The sequence below is a fragment of the Gekko japonicus genome, unplaced genomic scaffold, assembly GCF_001447785.1.
Source record: "Gekko japonicus isolate JY-2015 unplaced genomic scaffold, Gekko_japonicus_V1.1 scaffold16, whole genome shotgun sequence".
NCBI lineage: Eukaryota > Metazoa > Chordata > Lepidosauria > Squamata > Gekkonidae > Gekko > Gekko japonicus.
This window is the reverse complement of record NW_015169777.1, coordinates 1455093-1469967: the sequence shown is the minus strand read 5'-3', so window position 1 is coordinate 1469967 and position 14875 is coordinate 1455093. Positions and strand designations below refer to the sequence as shown.

At 43.7% G+C, this 14875-nt stretch overlaps 1 protein-coding gene across 1 annotated transcript in view; it reads left to right on the top strand.

Annotated features, from left to right (window-relative positions):
• The window catches only part of COL24A1 (collagen, type XXIV, alpha 1), a 346183-nt gene that overhangs the window by 295795 nt on the left and 35513 nt on the right, over positions 1-14875 (top strand). The window contains exons 42-47 of the mRNA XM_015416682.1: positions 1709-1762; positions 4137-4244; positions 4898-5005; positions 7409-7516; positions 10650-10703; positions 10960-11022. Coding sequence (XP_015272168.1) covers positions 1709-1762; positions 4137-4244; positions 4898-5005; positions 7409-7516; positions 10650-10703; positions 10960-11022 — 495 coding nt within the window. The remainder of the gene's footprint in view (positions 1-1708; positions 1763-4136; positions 4245-4897; positions 5006-7408; positions 7517-10649; positions 10704-10959; positions 11023-14875) is intronic.

Sequence of the window (14875 nt, the reverse complement as noted above, 5' to 3'; positions counted from 1 at the left end):
CTAGCACTTTCCTCCTTATATATTATGTATGTTACATGCCATCAAGTCACTTCTGAATTAGTGACTTCCTACTTAGCATCCTATCATTAACAGCCTTGTTCAGGTCTTGCAAACTGAAAACTGTGGCTTTATTGAGGAATCCATCCCATGCTGGATCTCCCTCTTTTCCTACTGCTTTCAACTTTTCCTGGTGTTACTGACTTTTTCAGTGAGTGTCATCTTCTAATTATGTGATCCAAGTAAGATAGCCTCAGTTTAGTAATTTTAGCTTCTAGGGAGAGATCTGATTTGATCTAGAACCCACTTATTTGTCTTTTTGATGGTCCGTGGTATCCATAAAACTCTCTTCCAACACAACATTTCAAATTAATCAATTTCCTTTCTTTCAGCTTTCTTCATTGTCCCGCTGTTATATCCATACACAGTACTGGGGAGTACCATAGTATGAATTATATTGATCTTGGCATTTCCTTACACTTAAGGATCTTTTGTAGTCCCTTCAATGCTGCCCTTCCAAATCTCAATCTCCTTCTGATTTCTTGGTTGCAGTGTTTCTTTTGGGTGATGATTGAGCCAAGGAACAGAAAATCTTTAACAATTTCAGTGGCTACCATTTTCTTGCATTCCTGGCACAAGTGGAAACACAAGAAAAAGACCACATTATCTACTTGCACTAAGTCAAACGTATATCTCCATGTGTATGCTCTGGGGCAGTACACCTGCATGTACCATCCCACATACTTCATGGATGATGCAAAGGGATACATGCCTATTTTTCTTGAGAATTCCACCACAAAAAGGCATGAAAATACCACAGGAAATTGGGATCTGTGCACAAGTATGCCTGTACTGCCCCATGTCAACTGTGTGAACCAAACCAATGTGATCTTTCTGTACATATAATGTCATTTGAGCAGTTGGGGCTTTTAATTCAAATGACAATGAAGCATGATGATCAAATTGATATTTATACTTTGGGGTTTCCATGTATGAAAAAGAACATGCTGATGAAATTGGCAATGATTAAGTGGAACAACATGCTTTTTGAAAAGCTGAGAATATAAATCTTTTACGACTTAGTGGGAATATTTAAGATAATATTAAATTCAAAATGCTCAACAGCTATGTAGTTTTCAGACATGTAAAAAGATACATTTTTAAAATAAGGAATTAAACTTGCATAGAAGGTAACGTGCAAAGAGCAGAGGGTAAACTGCAGTATGCAGCAAAGGGACCAAAGTCCAGCTGACAGTGACCCATCATTTTTGCATGAAGACTGTGTTTCATGAGCATGACTTCCTTGTGGTGTGATCTTCCTGTACTAGCAAAAGCTAAAACTACTCCTATGGTTTTGAACTCAATATTGTGATAAATGACACAATCAATTCAGTCATCCTTGGTCCCCAAGTAGAATAGCACCCAATATTGTGACTGGGTGGATGCATTTGTATGTGTGATATGGTTTTTGAATCCGTGCATTGCAGTCCAGTGTTTTGCTAAACGCAAGAGGCTAGAAGAGAGAGTATGACTTTGCAAGCCACTCGTGATCATAGATTACTCCTAATGGAAGTGATTGTCATTCTTTGACACTGATATAACAACAAATCATGCAAACACCCCTAAGCTCCCTGACAGAGAAATGCAGGCTTCTGACCTATTGTTAAGTTTCATCAGCTTTGTCAGCTAACAGATGTTTTGGAATCTCCAGGGTCCCACTGGAAAAAAGGGAATGAGTGGTCAAGCTGGGAAACCTGGAATGCCTGTAAGTAAACAGACTGTTTTGTTCATCATGTTATTACATTTCAGATATCAAGTAGTGCAAAGGCAGATCCAAATTGCTTAATGCAGGAAACAGCATGCTCTTCATAAAAAACAAAAAGTAATGAAATTCAATTAGCTCATTCAACTTGGTACATACACATTCTTTTTTAATTATACCAAGAGCCTTTTTTGCCTCTTATAACCGTGCTCTTCGCAGGGTCTGCAATGCATATGCAGTTGTTATAAAATAAATAGAGACCAACTGAAGTTTAAAACAGTCTGCTTTTATTGACTCATGGATTTTTCTGCTTTGATTCTGTTTGTTCTTCAGAACTGTCCCCTCCCTGAGTCCATATATGGCAGCCTCAGGGATTTTCCTGCTCTGACAGTTATAATTTGCTATAACTTTACTGAAAAGGGAATGAATTTTTAGAACTGAGTTAATCCAGAGGCAGGCAACCTCTTTATAACTGTGCTGGACTGTTTTGGGTCCAATATACATTTAGGAATGTCTGCTTTCAGATGCTCTCATTTTGATTATCATGCTTTGGCTACTGATCTTTAGAAAGATTCTGTTTTCTACTCTTTTCAAGCTTTTCTCTGTTCTGACGCTGTAGCTCTAAGCAGTGTTCCTTGCAAGAACGGTTGCTCCAGAAAACAGACTGATGCTTTTTATATTCCAGCTGAGTTTCAGTGGCATCTGATCGTACTTAATTAGTAGTGTTGGCAGGCCCATAGCCAGGATTTTTTTAGTCAGGGGGCATGTACATTTCTTAGGGGACACTGGGCAATCAAAATAAAGGATTACCTGACTCCTTCCCCACCTCTGCTGCTGCTTGGAGGCCCTGGACTGGATGGGAAGTTGTGGGGCCTTCCGAGGAGGTCAGGGGGCCTAGCCCCGAGATGCCCTATGGTAGCTATGGGCCTGGGTGTGGGTTATAGTTTGATATTTCTGAAATTGATATTTCAAGTGTTTTCAGTTGATTTTTCAGACTGGATTTACTTTGTAAGTCATTTTCAGTGCCTGAGTCAGAAAGCAATTCCTTCATGTTAAAAATAAATAAACTGAGCCTCACAGCTAGTCATGAGATACGTTACTACAATGATGTATCTATACTTATTTATTGAAAATATTTACATCCCACCTATTCCACTAGCCTCAAGAGTAGCTGGAAAGTTGCACCAACTAATAAAATGTTTGTCTTACAAACATATTGAGAACACCAGTTTGTATTGACTGGTGTCCTCGCTATGTAGTGTGACATCAGTGGATCATAAAAACAGAAAGAATAAAGATCTTAAAGAAGATTACAGCTCTTATAGCATTAATATGAGCCATACACAGTGTGTGTGTATGACTAATACTGGAAAACCACTTAAAAGTTCTGAAAGCTATGTAATGCTCACTCCTGAAATAAACCAGCTGCATCTTCAATATCCTTTAGCTATCTGTCCCAAACACATGTTAACCAGCCACAAGTATTGATTAGCCAGCAACCCCCAGGCTCTCCAACTCTGAGGATAGCCAAGGACCCGCCTTCAGTATTCATGAGCCAAAGCAGCAACACATATGGTGCCTTTAAGGCAAAGCCTGCTATGGACTAGCCTTTTAAGAACCCACTGCCTGATGGGCAGCTGGGCTGCAGCCTTGAACCTGGGGTGGGGAAACAAGGAGATGAGTCCACTGGCACCTTTAAGACCAACAAAGTTTAATTCTGGGTGTAAGCTTTTGTGTGCATGCACATGAAAGCTTATATCCAGAATTAAACGTTGATCTTAAAGGTGCCACTGGACTCAAATTTTGTTCTGTAGCTTCAGACCAACACGGCTGCCCCACCTGAATTTATTTGTACTTTTCTGTTATGCTATTTTAGATGTGCATTTGTTAGGCCACTGAAATGTCTACTATAAGTTCATTCATTTATTTATAGTCTCAAAGCAGATTACATAGTGTAAGTCAATACATAACAGGATGGGATATCCCATAAGCACTATAATAGAATTAATATTAGTGAAATCTGAGACAAAGCTGAAACAAAGCGTAAGTATTAACAAGACATGTTAAGTGATGCCAAAATTATATAATAGGATCCTACTTACAGCAACAGACAGCACAATACAAACCATATACACTAGTGTGGTCCATAGTTCCTAACCTTTTACCCAAGCATCTTTCTGAACCATGTTGTTATAGTACAGCCCTATTACCTGTGTAAAAAGCCTTCTTGAATATTTTTAAAAATATTTATATTGATGTTTTATTAGCTATCTTGAGCTTTTTTAGGAAACAGGAGATAAACAGTTTTTTAAAAATAAACTACTCACTCCAAATAATGATGCTTTTGGCAGTATAATAGGTTTCAATTTTATTTCAGGGTAAGCCTGGTTCTGTAGGCCAAAAGGGTCCACCTGGCTATCCTGGACCAGAGGGCACTCCTGGGAGTCCTGGGAAACGTGGGTTACCTGGGCGAGAGGCTTTTCCCGTGAGTAATACTTATATAACATCTTTAGTCATAGAATATTTTTTAATTAGCATCAGTATCATCTCTAAGCAAATGCCAAATGGGACAAAAGGATGACATGATTACTTCTCACGCCAGTGTCACATCTCCCTCTGGCTTGAAGACATAATGTGAGAAATAGCCACATCATCTGCATTTCTCATGTGTTTTCCGTTAACTGACTTGCCACATTGTGGTGTATGGCAGCAACCACACCACAATGGAAATACAAGAATCCGGCTTTAGTCATCTAGCAAAATCTGTCTGCTTTTTTGCAATAGAAAATTGGTTCCAGGAAACTCCATTTTGCTTTGAGCTGGGACCATGTTTTTTGGCTGGTTGTCAGCAGAGGTCCTTCATTGTACATATTGCAGGTCCAGTGGCTTTGTAAACTTTTATGAAATAGCAGAGGTAGTTTCTAAGCAATATTTTTATGTTGATAACTTATACTAAATTTAAATAATATTGTCCAACCATTTATTCCGTTGAAGTGGTATAAAAATGTGTCTGTATGTGTGTTTAGATATTGGTGAAACAAGCTAGTTTGCATGAAGTAAAAACATTTGTTTTAGTGACCAAAACAAGTAGTCAGTGGTTAATATGATTGCAAATTACTTGCTGTTTGTTTATCCAAGGGTAACAGAGGAAGCCCAGGAATAGCTGGACTGGCAGGATATCCTGGAACTCAGGGACCAAAGGGGTTACCGGGTATGCCAGGAAACGCCGGACCACCAGGACTAAAGGTACTTTGAATGGTATCCTTATAAGCTGGTTTATATTGTGTTTGGACTCCTTTGGTGCATCAATTCAGAAATAATAACAAAGGCAGAATTGCAGCTTAAATAAAGCTTGTACGTTTATATTTTGGAAAGCACAATGCAAGTGAAAACGCATGCATGTAGGCTGACTTGAAAACAATTTGTTTTTTTAATTTATAATTTCCTTATGTTTACTCAAAGTCTTTTAGGCTTTGGTAAACTTTCTGTAACTTGTATCGCCATTTCAAAGGAGACAGATGCAATCCATGAACTGGAAAACACTATATTTAACCAGGAATTATAGGGAAATGTCAAGTCTTAGTATAAGCCGAACTATCTCAGTTTATTTGCTTTCGAATACAAGACCAGACAATTCTGGTGAATTCAGCTCTCATCCCTCCTGAAGTGGAAATTAAAAAGAAATCCTGTATAGGTCCTTATATTTCACATATTTGTAGAGGGCAGGAAAAAGAAAGGTAGACACAATCAGAGGTCGATTCGGGGGGATCGCCGGGGATCGCAGTTCCCCCAGGTGAGGTGCGGGGGGCGGGGCACAGCCAGGAGGAGGCAGGAGAAGAGGGAGGGTAAGTTGCTTCCTCCCTGCCTCTCTCCACCTCTGCCTGCCTGGGGCCAGGGAGGGCCTTGGCGGGGCTTCCTCGCACTCCCGCCGGCCTTGCAGGTCCACCGCCGGGCCCCTGATGAGGCTCCAGCCGGGACCGTTGGGGGGCGGGGGGCCTTCGCGGGGCTTCCTCGCATTCCCGCCGGCCTTGCAGGTCCATCGCCGGGCCCCTGATGGGGCTCGGCAGTGGAGCCACAAGTCCGGCAGCGGCAGCCGGGACCGTTGGGGGGCGGGGGGCCTTCGCGGGGCTTCCTCGTACTCCCGCCAGCCTTGCAGGTCCACCGCCGGGCCCCTGATGGGGCTCAGCAGTGGAGCTGCAAGGCCAGTGGCGGCGCGGCCTCGCAGCTCCACCGCCGAGCTCGACGGGGGCTCAGTGAGAGCTGAAACCAGGGCTGCCGCCAGAATTGTTGGGGGGAGGGAGTGAAAACAAAGTATACATGCCTGGATTTTCTGTGTATTTTCCATAGCAATGTGGTCATCTGCCCCCATGCTTGGTTTATAGCTGTTTTGGTTTATAGCTGTTTTTTCTCCCTGGAATTGCCTACCAATGTTCCCTCTAAGCTGTGGAGTCTTGTGAGCAAAATTTCTACTTTGTGAGCCACTGGCATTAAAGCTGTGAGCGAGTGATTTGGCTACTGCATCAGTTAGTTTTCCTCTGGAGCCTTCCTTCCTGAGTGAAGAGAAAAATATGTGAGCCAGAGGCTTAAAAGCTGTGAGCTAGCTCACACTAACTCAGCTTAGAGGGAACACTCCTGGTAACTGGAATGTGAATAGCCACATATTTTGTACTTCATCTATCACCAAACCTTTTTACCTGACATGGGTGGTTTGCTTGTTTCCCCCCACATGTGCCATCAGATAGGCTCGCCAGCTCTGAGTTGGCAATACCTTGGAGATTTTGGGGGTGGAGCCTGAGTGGTGGGTTTAGATTCAGAGGAATTAGCTGTGTTAGTCTGTTGCTGCAAAATAGTCCAAGAGTTCAAATAGCACCTTTAAGACTAACCTTTAAGACTAAGACTGAGTGGTGGGTGTGGCCTTATGACACACTTCCGGTGATGTCAGGGGGTGTGGCCTTATGACACACTTCTGGTAATGTCAAGGGGTGTGGCATATGCTAATGAGTTATGCTAATGAGCCCCCCTAGCTCTTTTTCTACGAAACAACCCCTGGACACAATCTTACATCTGTAAAAAGTAAAGGTAAAGGTTCTCTTGCTTGAAAGCCAGTCGAATCCGACTCTAGGGTTGCGGTGCTCATCTCCGTTTCAAAGCCGAAGAGCCAGCGCCGTCCGAAGACGTTTCCGTGGTCATGTGGCCAGCATGACTAAACACCAAGGCGCACGAAACGCTGTTACCTTCTCACCGAAGTGGTACCTATTTATCTACTTGCAGGAGGATAAATGCCATCCTGGTAGCCTGGACATTGGACCATGCTCTTTCTCTAGGTTTGGAAAGAGATTCTGAAAAACATTGCATTATTTTTTCCATTAAAGTACAATGCAAAAATGTCTGTCTTTCAGTTACTGATTCGCTGATGGCTGTGAAAAGAAAAACTAGTACAAACGGAAATAAGGTTCAAGATAAATGCATCTACTTTAGAAGTTATTTTTCTATACAGCTTTGAAGTATCTCTAATTCTGAACCTCAGACCTAATAGGAACTTTGCATAAAGAATAAATATCTATGAACACATCATATAGAAATTTCAAGAGAGGCCATCTGCTGTTCCTCTATTTAAACGATGTGTACACATTTTTCCCTGTTTTGCAGGGTGAACAAGGACTTCGAGGTCATCCAGGAAAGCAAGGTAAACGAGGCCTTCCTGGGACACAAGGTGATCAAGGTGCATCAGGAGATCCCGGCCTGAAAGGGCATGCTGTATGTATCTTCTGTCATATGTAAAGTAGTTAATAGTGTTGTTGGGCATATAGAGCACTAGCCTGGTACCCGTGTTTCACTACAGTATTTAAGTTCTGTGAATCCAGTTTTAATACTGATGATGTGAAGTTGAAATGTAACATTTGTTGTAGAAATTTCAATGGAGAAGATTGTAGTATAAAAAATGAAGTGAGGCATACGTACTGGGTTTTTTTCTCTGCTGAAGGACCTCTCTGTAAACCACACTGGTGGTTCTGCCCTTAGGTGCTAGGATCACCAGGCTGCTTGGTGAGCTCAGTCTGGAGCAGGCCACATAGAACTGTCCATTTAAGAAGCAGTCGTCTGTTAAGTCAACTCCTGCCACCTTTCACAAAAGTGATGGCCTCTCTACTTGCGTTCCTGGATTGTTTTGCTCATATGGAGACTGTGCTGTTCTGATCACCTCAGGGTGATCTTGCTGGTACTTGGCCTGCACAGCTCAGTGCACCGCAGGAGTACTATATGCAAATATCTTTGCCGCATTCCTAAGTTGCCTCCTCCTTGTAGCGTTGGTGTATCTGGCTCACCGCTTGCCAGGAGCTTTCTTGGGGGTAGCAAGAGGTGAGAGGTGTGAGTGGGAGTTGGTGTGAGGGAGTGGTGATGTGGTGGACATTTCTTCAGGTTCATGAGGGAGGCACACATTGAAATGGCTCCTAGAAAGGTCCTTTACTATCTCCCCATGAACATTCATTAACTCAATTGCCATGCTGGCTTTTTTGAAAAATCAATTACGGCCTGGCAGGACAAGCTCACTTCGTCATGGCTAAGATCTCTGACTCCCTCAATAGATCACAGACAACCGCGCCACTCCTCTCCAAATTCGAGTCAACCTGGTACCCAGTTGTTTCCTATTTACAGTCTCTAGACATTCTTCCCTCTAATCCTCTGTACCTTAAATGGCTAATTCTGTAGGGCTATTTCTCTTCCAACTAGGAAGAACAGTACCATTCCCTCATGCCACACGTAATACAAGATATTATTAACTGCATTTGGGTCACAGGTGTAAGGGGCACCTTGTATGAAACTCTGTATCACGTTGCTATATTTGGACCTACTGTGTTTTGTTTGAAATATTGTATGTTAGTTAAAAAAGAAATTAAAAAAGACTTATAAAGAGGGAGGTGGGTGCAAGCAGGCAGGTTTTACCTCAGAACTCTGAGCTACACAGTTGACCAATGGGGGGGGGGGCAGCAGCCTGCCAGGCACATGGAAAACAATTGGGGGAACATATTTTGCCCCTTTTTTACCCCCTTAGGGGTCATGTTTCTCAGACATCTCTTCATGGGGGGTTTGACATCACGGTAGGAATGCTTTCCCTTATTTTGGGTTACTTGGTGCAAGGTTTTGGCCTGGGCACTGAATTTGGGGGGAGGGCATTACCCTCCCCCCTTTCTTCTTCTTCTTCTTTTTTTTTTTTTACAAAAATGCTTCTCATTTATGTTACATTTTAGAACTGGGACATAACTACATATTCAAAACACCATCCAAGCAATCAGATATTAAGCAAGTTCATATGAACCAATTTTCTAGAACCCACATTGTGAGAAGTTAAATAACCTAATAAAGGAAAGCAGTTTTCTACAAATTTGGGGTATATTTCCATTGTGGGTAGGAGTGTGGCTAAGCTGGGCCAGCAGCATCGCTAAGGTGATCCTGCGGGGTGCCATCCCTGATAGATTAAAGTACCCTGGCCTTGCTCCTACACCTGACAGACACCAGCCTGTCTGGGGTTGGGGGGGGGGTTCTATTTAAAGGCATCGGGAAGGCTGGGCCAGCAGCAGGGCTAAGGTAATCCTGTTGAGCAAACCTCCTTGGAGGCTGTAAGCATCCCACCTCCTCTCCTACATCTGACAGGCAGCTGCCTGTCCAGTGTAGAAGGGGGAGGGGGGAGGAGTATTAGAAGCCACTGTGGAGGCGGGTCTGGCAGGATCACTAAGGCGTTACTGCTGGGGCTCTCTTGTGGCTTTGAGCATCCTGCAACCACTGCTGCACCTGACAGACAACCGCCTGTTAGGTGTAGGAGGTGGGGGGGAGTGTGTTGAAAGCCATCAGAGAGGCTGGGCCAGCAGCATTACTGCACCTCACAGGTGGTTGTTGACCATTCCTGATTTCATTAACTGTCATTAGCTTTCTGCAGTCTCCTGTAACTTTTTTTTTTTACCTCAGAACACTGAGCTCTGCAGTTGACCAGTCAGAGAGTGGGGGGTGCAAGGAGGCAGCAGCCTGGCAGCCACATAGGAAGCAATGGGGGGAGAATATTTTACCCCTTTTGACTCTCTTAGGGGTTGAATTTCTAAAAATCCCTTCTTAGTGAGCATCTACGTCACGGTAGGAGCGCTGTCCCCAAATTTTGTGTTTTTAGGTCCAGGGGTTTGGCCTGTGTGTTGATTTTACAGTGAGGGGACTTTCTTTTATATATATATATAGATGTGTGCTCCTGGATCTGTTCTTGCTCTTTAGTAGCCAGGTCCAGAAGTGCCTTTTATCAGATTATATACTGTCATTTCCTGGAGAGGAAAGACCTACCCAAAGTTCTACATGCCTTGGAGACATTCGGTTATTGACAGGGATGAGTCAATATGATCACAGAACTTCTGTTCTGAAACAGGCCCAGATTATCTCAAGGACTGCCTTTGTCTATGTGAATCTGTCTGTGCACATAGGCCCCCAGGCAATGCACTGTTCCATGTTTCTCTGCCATCAAAAGTGCAGTGAATGGTTACATAATATATGACTTTCTGCACCAGTACTGTGGTATTCTTTTTGCAGAGGTGCTCACAGTACCCCATTCCTCATAGTCTTTAGGTATTCCAGCTATGATCACTTTTTTCAGTTGTGTTTGAAACAAACTAATTTTTGAATTCTAATTGATGTTGCTTAGTTGTTAAGGGCCTTGCCTTCTGATTTTCTTCCTTTTGGGGTTGGTTTCATGATCTATTTTATATAATTGTTGCATGATTCTGTTTTAATGGTATTAATTAAAAATGTGTTGTTTTCATTGTTAACTACATTTTGAGCCCTTTCGGCCAAGAAAAAAAAGCATAGAAATAAATTGAATCCAAACAGTAATTCCTTCTGTCTCCTAATATTACAGGGAGAACCTGGCGATCCAGGTTTAATGGGATTTCAAGGATTCCCAGGTCCTAAGGTATGGTCACTTTGGAAGAATTAAGGATATTTAAGGTTTATTAATTTAAATGGGAGAGAGTAACATGAGCTTAGCTCTCCCATTGAAATAAATGGGATTTGCAAGTGTTTAAACTTTGCCTGGATTATGCCTTTTAAAAACATTTGAATTCTAGTCATATGTAATGAGGACATGTTTTTAAATTATAAAACAAATGTAATATGAAAATAATCCTACTGTCTATATAGATAGCTAAAAGATCTTTATTTATTTTTAGGGTCCTGAAGGTGAACTTGGTTTAATTGGAATTCTAGGACCAAAAGGGCCAGTAGGTCAAATAGTAAGTGTTCTGCACAACTATAAACGTATTAGTCACTCTGCTACTGAATTGCTGTTGCTACTTTTCCCATGAATATATAGGAGGAGGAGATTGGATTTATACCCTGCCCTTCACTCAGAGTCTCAGAGTGGTTACAAACTCCTTTCCCTTCCCCTCCCCGCAACAGACACCCTGTGAGGTAGGTGGGGCTGAGAGAGCTCTGAGAGAACTGCCCTTTCAAGGACAGCTCTGACAGAGCTATAGCTTGCCCAAGGTCATCCAGCAGCTGCAGGACTGTATGACTGCCTGGTAAAATTTCCTCCTATGCTAGCAAGGAAGAACATACAATGGCTTGGTGAACCAGAACTGTGGAAAAATTTGTGATGATGTGCTGACACCAGAACTGGCCCCACCGTGGCGGACCGTGGGAGCGACGACGACGTTGGACCGAGGCTGAACCGGATGACGCAACTGCGGAGCGACGCGGCGCGGCTGGAGCCCGAAGGGATGAGTAGCCGGGAACGCCGCAGTCCAGGAGCAGTGTGCATCAACGGAGGGTCCATCTGCAGCCCGCTGATGGTCGCTGCTCACCGGAACGCCGAGACTACGCCGGAGCCACCGAGAACGGAGAGAAGCCTGTCGTCCGGGTGCTGTTAGGCAACCCCTCCCTGCACAATTGTCGCCCTAGGTAGGATCTGACTACAAAAATGTAGGCCACCTGTAAACCGCTCTGAGACCCAGTAGGGGTCATGAGCGGTATAGAAGTCACATGTAAATAAAATTTAAAAAAAATATTAGTCAAAGTGAGGCAGTCCAGCTCAAATTTTGCATCACCAATAAAGTGCAGCCAATTGTTTAGTTAATGTATTTTACATTTGTAAATATGCACACACACACATTCATATTGATATCGATGTCTGTCTATCCATCTATCATCCATATATCCATCTAAAACTATAGTAGAGGGTATAATTTGGATTCCCCATAAGATTTAATCAAGAAATCAGTATGATGAATCAACTAACATTGTATCAGAATCACAGCTCATTATCTCTGTGCAAGTAATCAGTGGAGTGACAAGAACCAGCTCTTGACCAGTGTTCATGACAAGCTGGTTAGAGGCAGCTTTCCTTCCTCACAAGAAGTCGCTTAAACTGCAAATTATGTCACAGGCAAGTAAAGACTATATGCGGATATCAGCCAGGAAGTTGGGCTCACATACTCCTTCACACTTCTTTCTTGTCCAGCATGGAGAATGAAGATGTTATGTATTGGGTTATCTGTGTAGCTATGTAAAGCGTGAGCTTCGGTCAGAAGATCCATAGACTGTCAGCATCCTAAACTAAGCAACTGGATTGGTCACTGTTGCTAAACACACCAGTCCGGAATGACTCTGACTTTCGGCGGGAACAATTCCCATTGGGCCCAAGCACTTATCCTTGATTGGATGTTATTGTTCCAGGAGGTGTGGTTTCCCTGGTTCAAACTGTATATAGTTGGGTCGTTCTGTGTGTTGTTTGTCTGTCAGGACCCACAGCTACAATGAAGTACACACTTGCAGGAAGGTTTTACTTTATTTGAAGCTATAGATGCACGGACAGGAACACTGTTAGGAATGACAGGTAAACTATGCGCATGGAAGGTTATAGTACATTCATAGCAACAACATCCAATTACTATGGTTCCCGCGTGCGCCATGAGGCTTGAGAACCAAATGCTACCCAAAGCAAAACAGGTATGAGCTTCCCACGACTCATCCCGACTAAAGCCAAAGCAATAACCTCAGCGACTCCTCCAGTGGCCTTGAAAGATACTCGTTGCAGCAGAGCGGCAATTAAGCGCAGGGGAAGGAATGCGCATGAAAGGGGAAACAAAAAAAATACTTGGCAGCTTGCTGACAGTGTCTGCATTCTGAGCTAATAAAGAAATCACTTGTTCAAAACACTGCCTCGATCTCAGTACATAATAGAAGATATCTTGGTTTGAAAAAAATGGCAGTATATTGTGACATCCAAACTGGGTGAAGCAAACTGAACTGTGGTTTGTTTGTTTTCTGTCTACAACCCAGGATTGTATATCTCCATTTCAACATGATTTAGAATCCTGGTTTATGAACAAGAGATAAAACCACTAGCTTGGTCATGTGGAGAAAAATGAAGGGGTAGTGATTTTCACCAGCCTCTCACCTCATGGTGTTCCTGAGGATCCTCTGTCCCCAGGAGCAGTATTTTGATGATTACTGTGGATTGCAGCAGGATGGGTGCGGTGAAGAAATTCAGTTCCATTGATGGAAATCCCTTTTGCCTATGGAGGTTTACCACAGATCCAAGCCACAGCTTATCATTGCATCCAAATGTCACAACAAAGTGCAGTTTTTTCTGAACCATGATGAAACCTTTATGAATCTGCAATGACTTACGGGGGGCACCTCATTTTCCCCATATCCAGATGGGAGCGGTGGCGCAGGCAGTAAAACGCCTGCTTTAAATAACACCACTCGAGCAGCCACTATGGCTAGAACCACCGCGGTCGGGGTGAGCTCCCGACCCTAGTCCCAGCTCCCGCCCACCCAGCGGTTTGAAAGCAACTAACTAACTAACTAAAGCAAGTAGATAAATGAGTACCTACCCTTAGTAGGGTGGGGGGCACCCTCCTTAGGTGTGGTGGAGGCGATGGCGGCGGCGGCGGCAAGACATCGGCTCCAGTTGAGCACCGGCAATGGAAGCGGCGTGATGAGGCGGCGGCGACAGCAGGCGAGCAGGCCGGAAGGAGCGATCCCTGGCGGCCGGCAGCGGGAGAAACAGCAAGTGACTGTCGTCAAAAGGGCACACGCTGACGTCGAGCTCGGGCACAGCGGAGCTGGAAAGGACGTTTCTGAGGCCAGAGCAGGACGTGAGTTGCACACCCCAAGCCAATTCGCCGAGCACCGGAAGGGACATCCGCCGGAGACTACCGGAAAAAGAAAAGACCTGAAGAGCCGAGTCAAGAAAAAGAACTCCAACCACCACAGGGTGCCGGTAGGCAGTCCCATCCCCCACGGAAAAATGTGGCCCTAGTTAGGGAAAATAATGTGACTAGCACCTCCCTGTAAGCCGCTCAGAGACCCCTGGAAAAAAGGGGTTCGAGCGGGATATAAAGTTGAAAGTTAAAAAAATATATATATATATATATCCCCTTCCCCAATTTTTCTTCTTTCCAGAGGCTCTGCCACTGAGGCACGGCCCTGTGTGGTTCTCTCCTTCCCGTCCACCAACCTTTTATCCCCCCCCCCCATCTTCAGCTATATTTATTATTTCACTTATACCCCACCTTTCTCCACAAGGGTGACTCAAAGCAGCTTGCATCATTTTCCTCTTCTCCATTTTATCCTCACAACAACCCCAAGTAAGTTAGTCTGAGAATGTGTAACTGGCCCAACGTCATCCACTGAGCTTCCTTGGTTGAGCAGTGATTTGAACATGGGTCTCCCAGACCCTAATCTGAAACTAACCACTATACCACAGTGGCTTTTATGTGGCTGCTGTTTCAACAATAGTAATCAATCAAAGGTGGGTGAATCATGCAGCTCACAGGGTTTCAAGTCACCCAGTGGTTGCTGGCAGGCCTAGCCCTGATGAGTCCTCCCTCAAAGGCCAGAATAGCCTTTTCAGGTTTGTAGATATATCTGTCTTGTCTGTTCATGGCTCCAGTCCTTGGATTTAAGTAGCCACAGATTTGGACATGTTAATAATTAAATATATTGGTGATGTATCTTTTGAAATAATTTTTGTAATCTTCAAGTAAATTCTGAACCTTCCAGTTTGTGGTTATTCTCTTAACAACACTCCTCCACATACAGCTGCTGGGTGACCTTGGGTCAGTCAAAGTTCTCCGA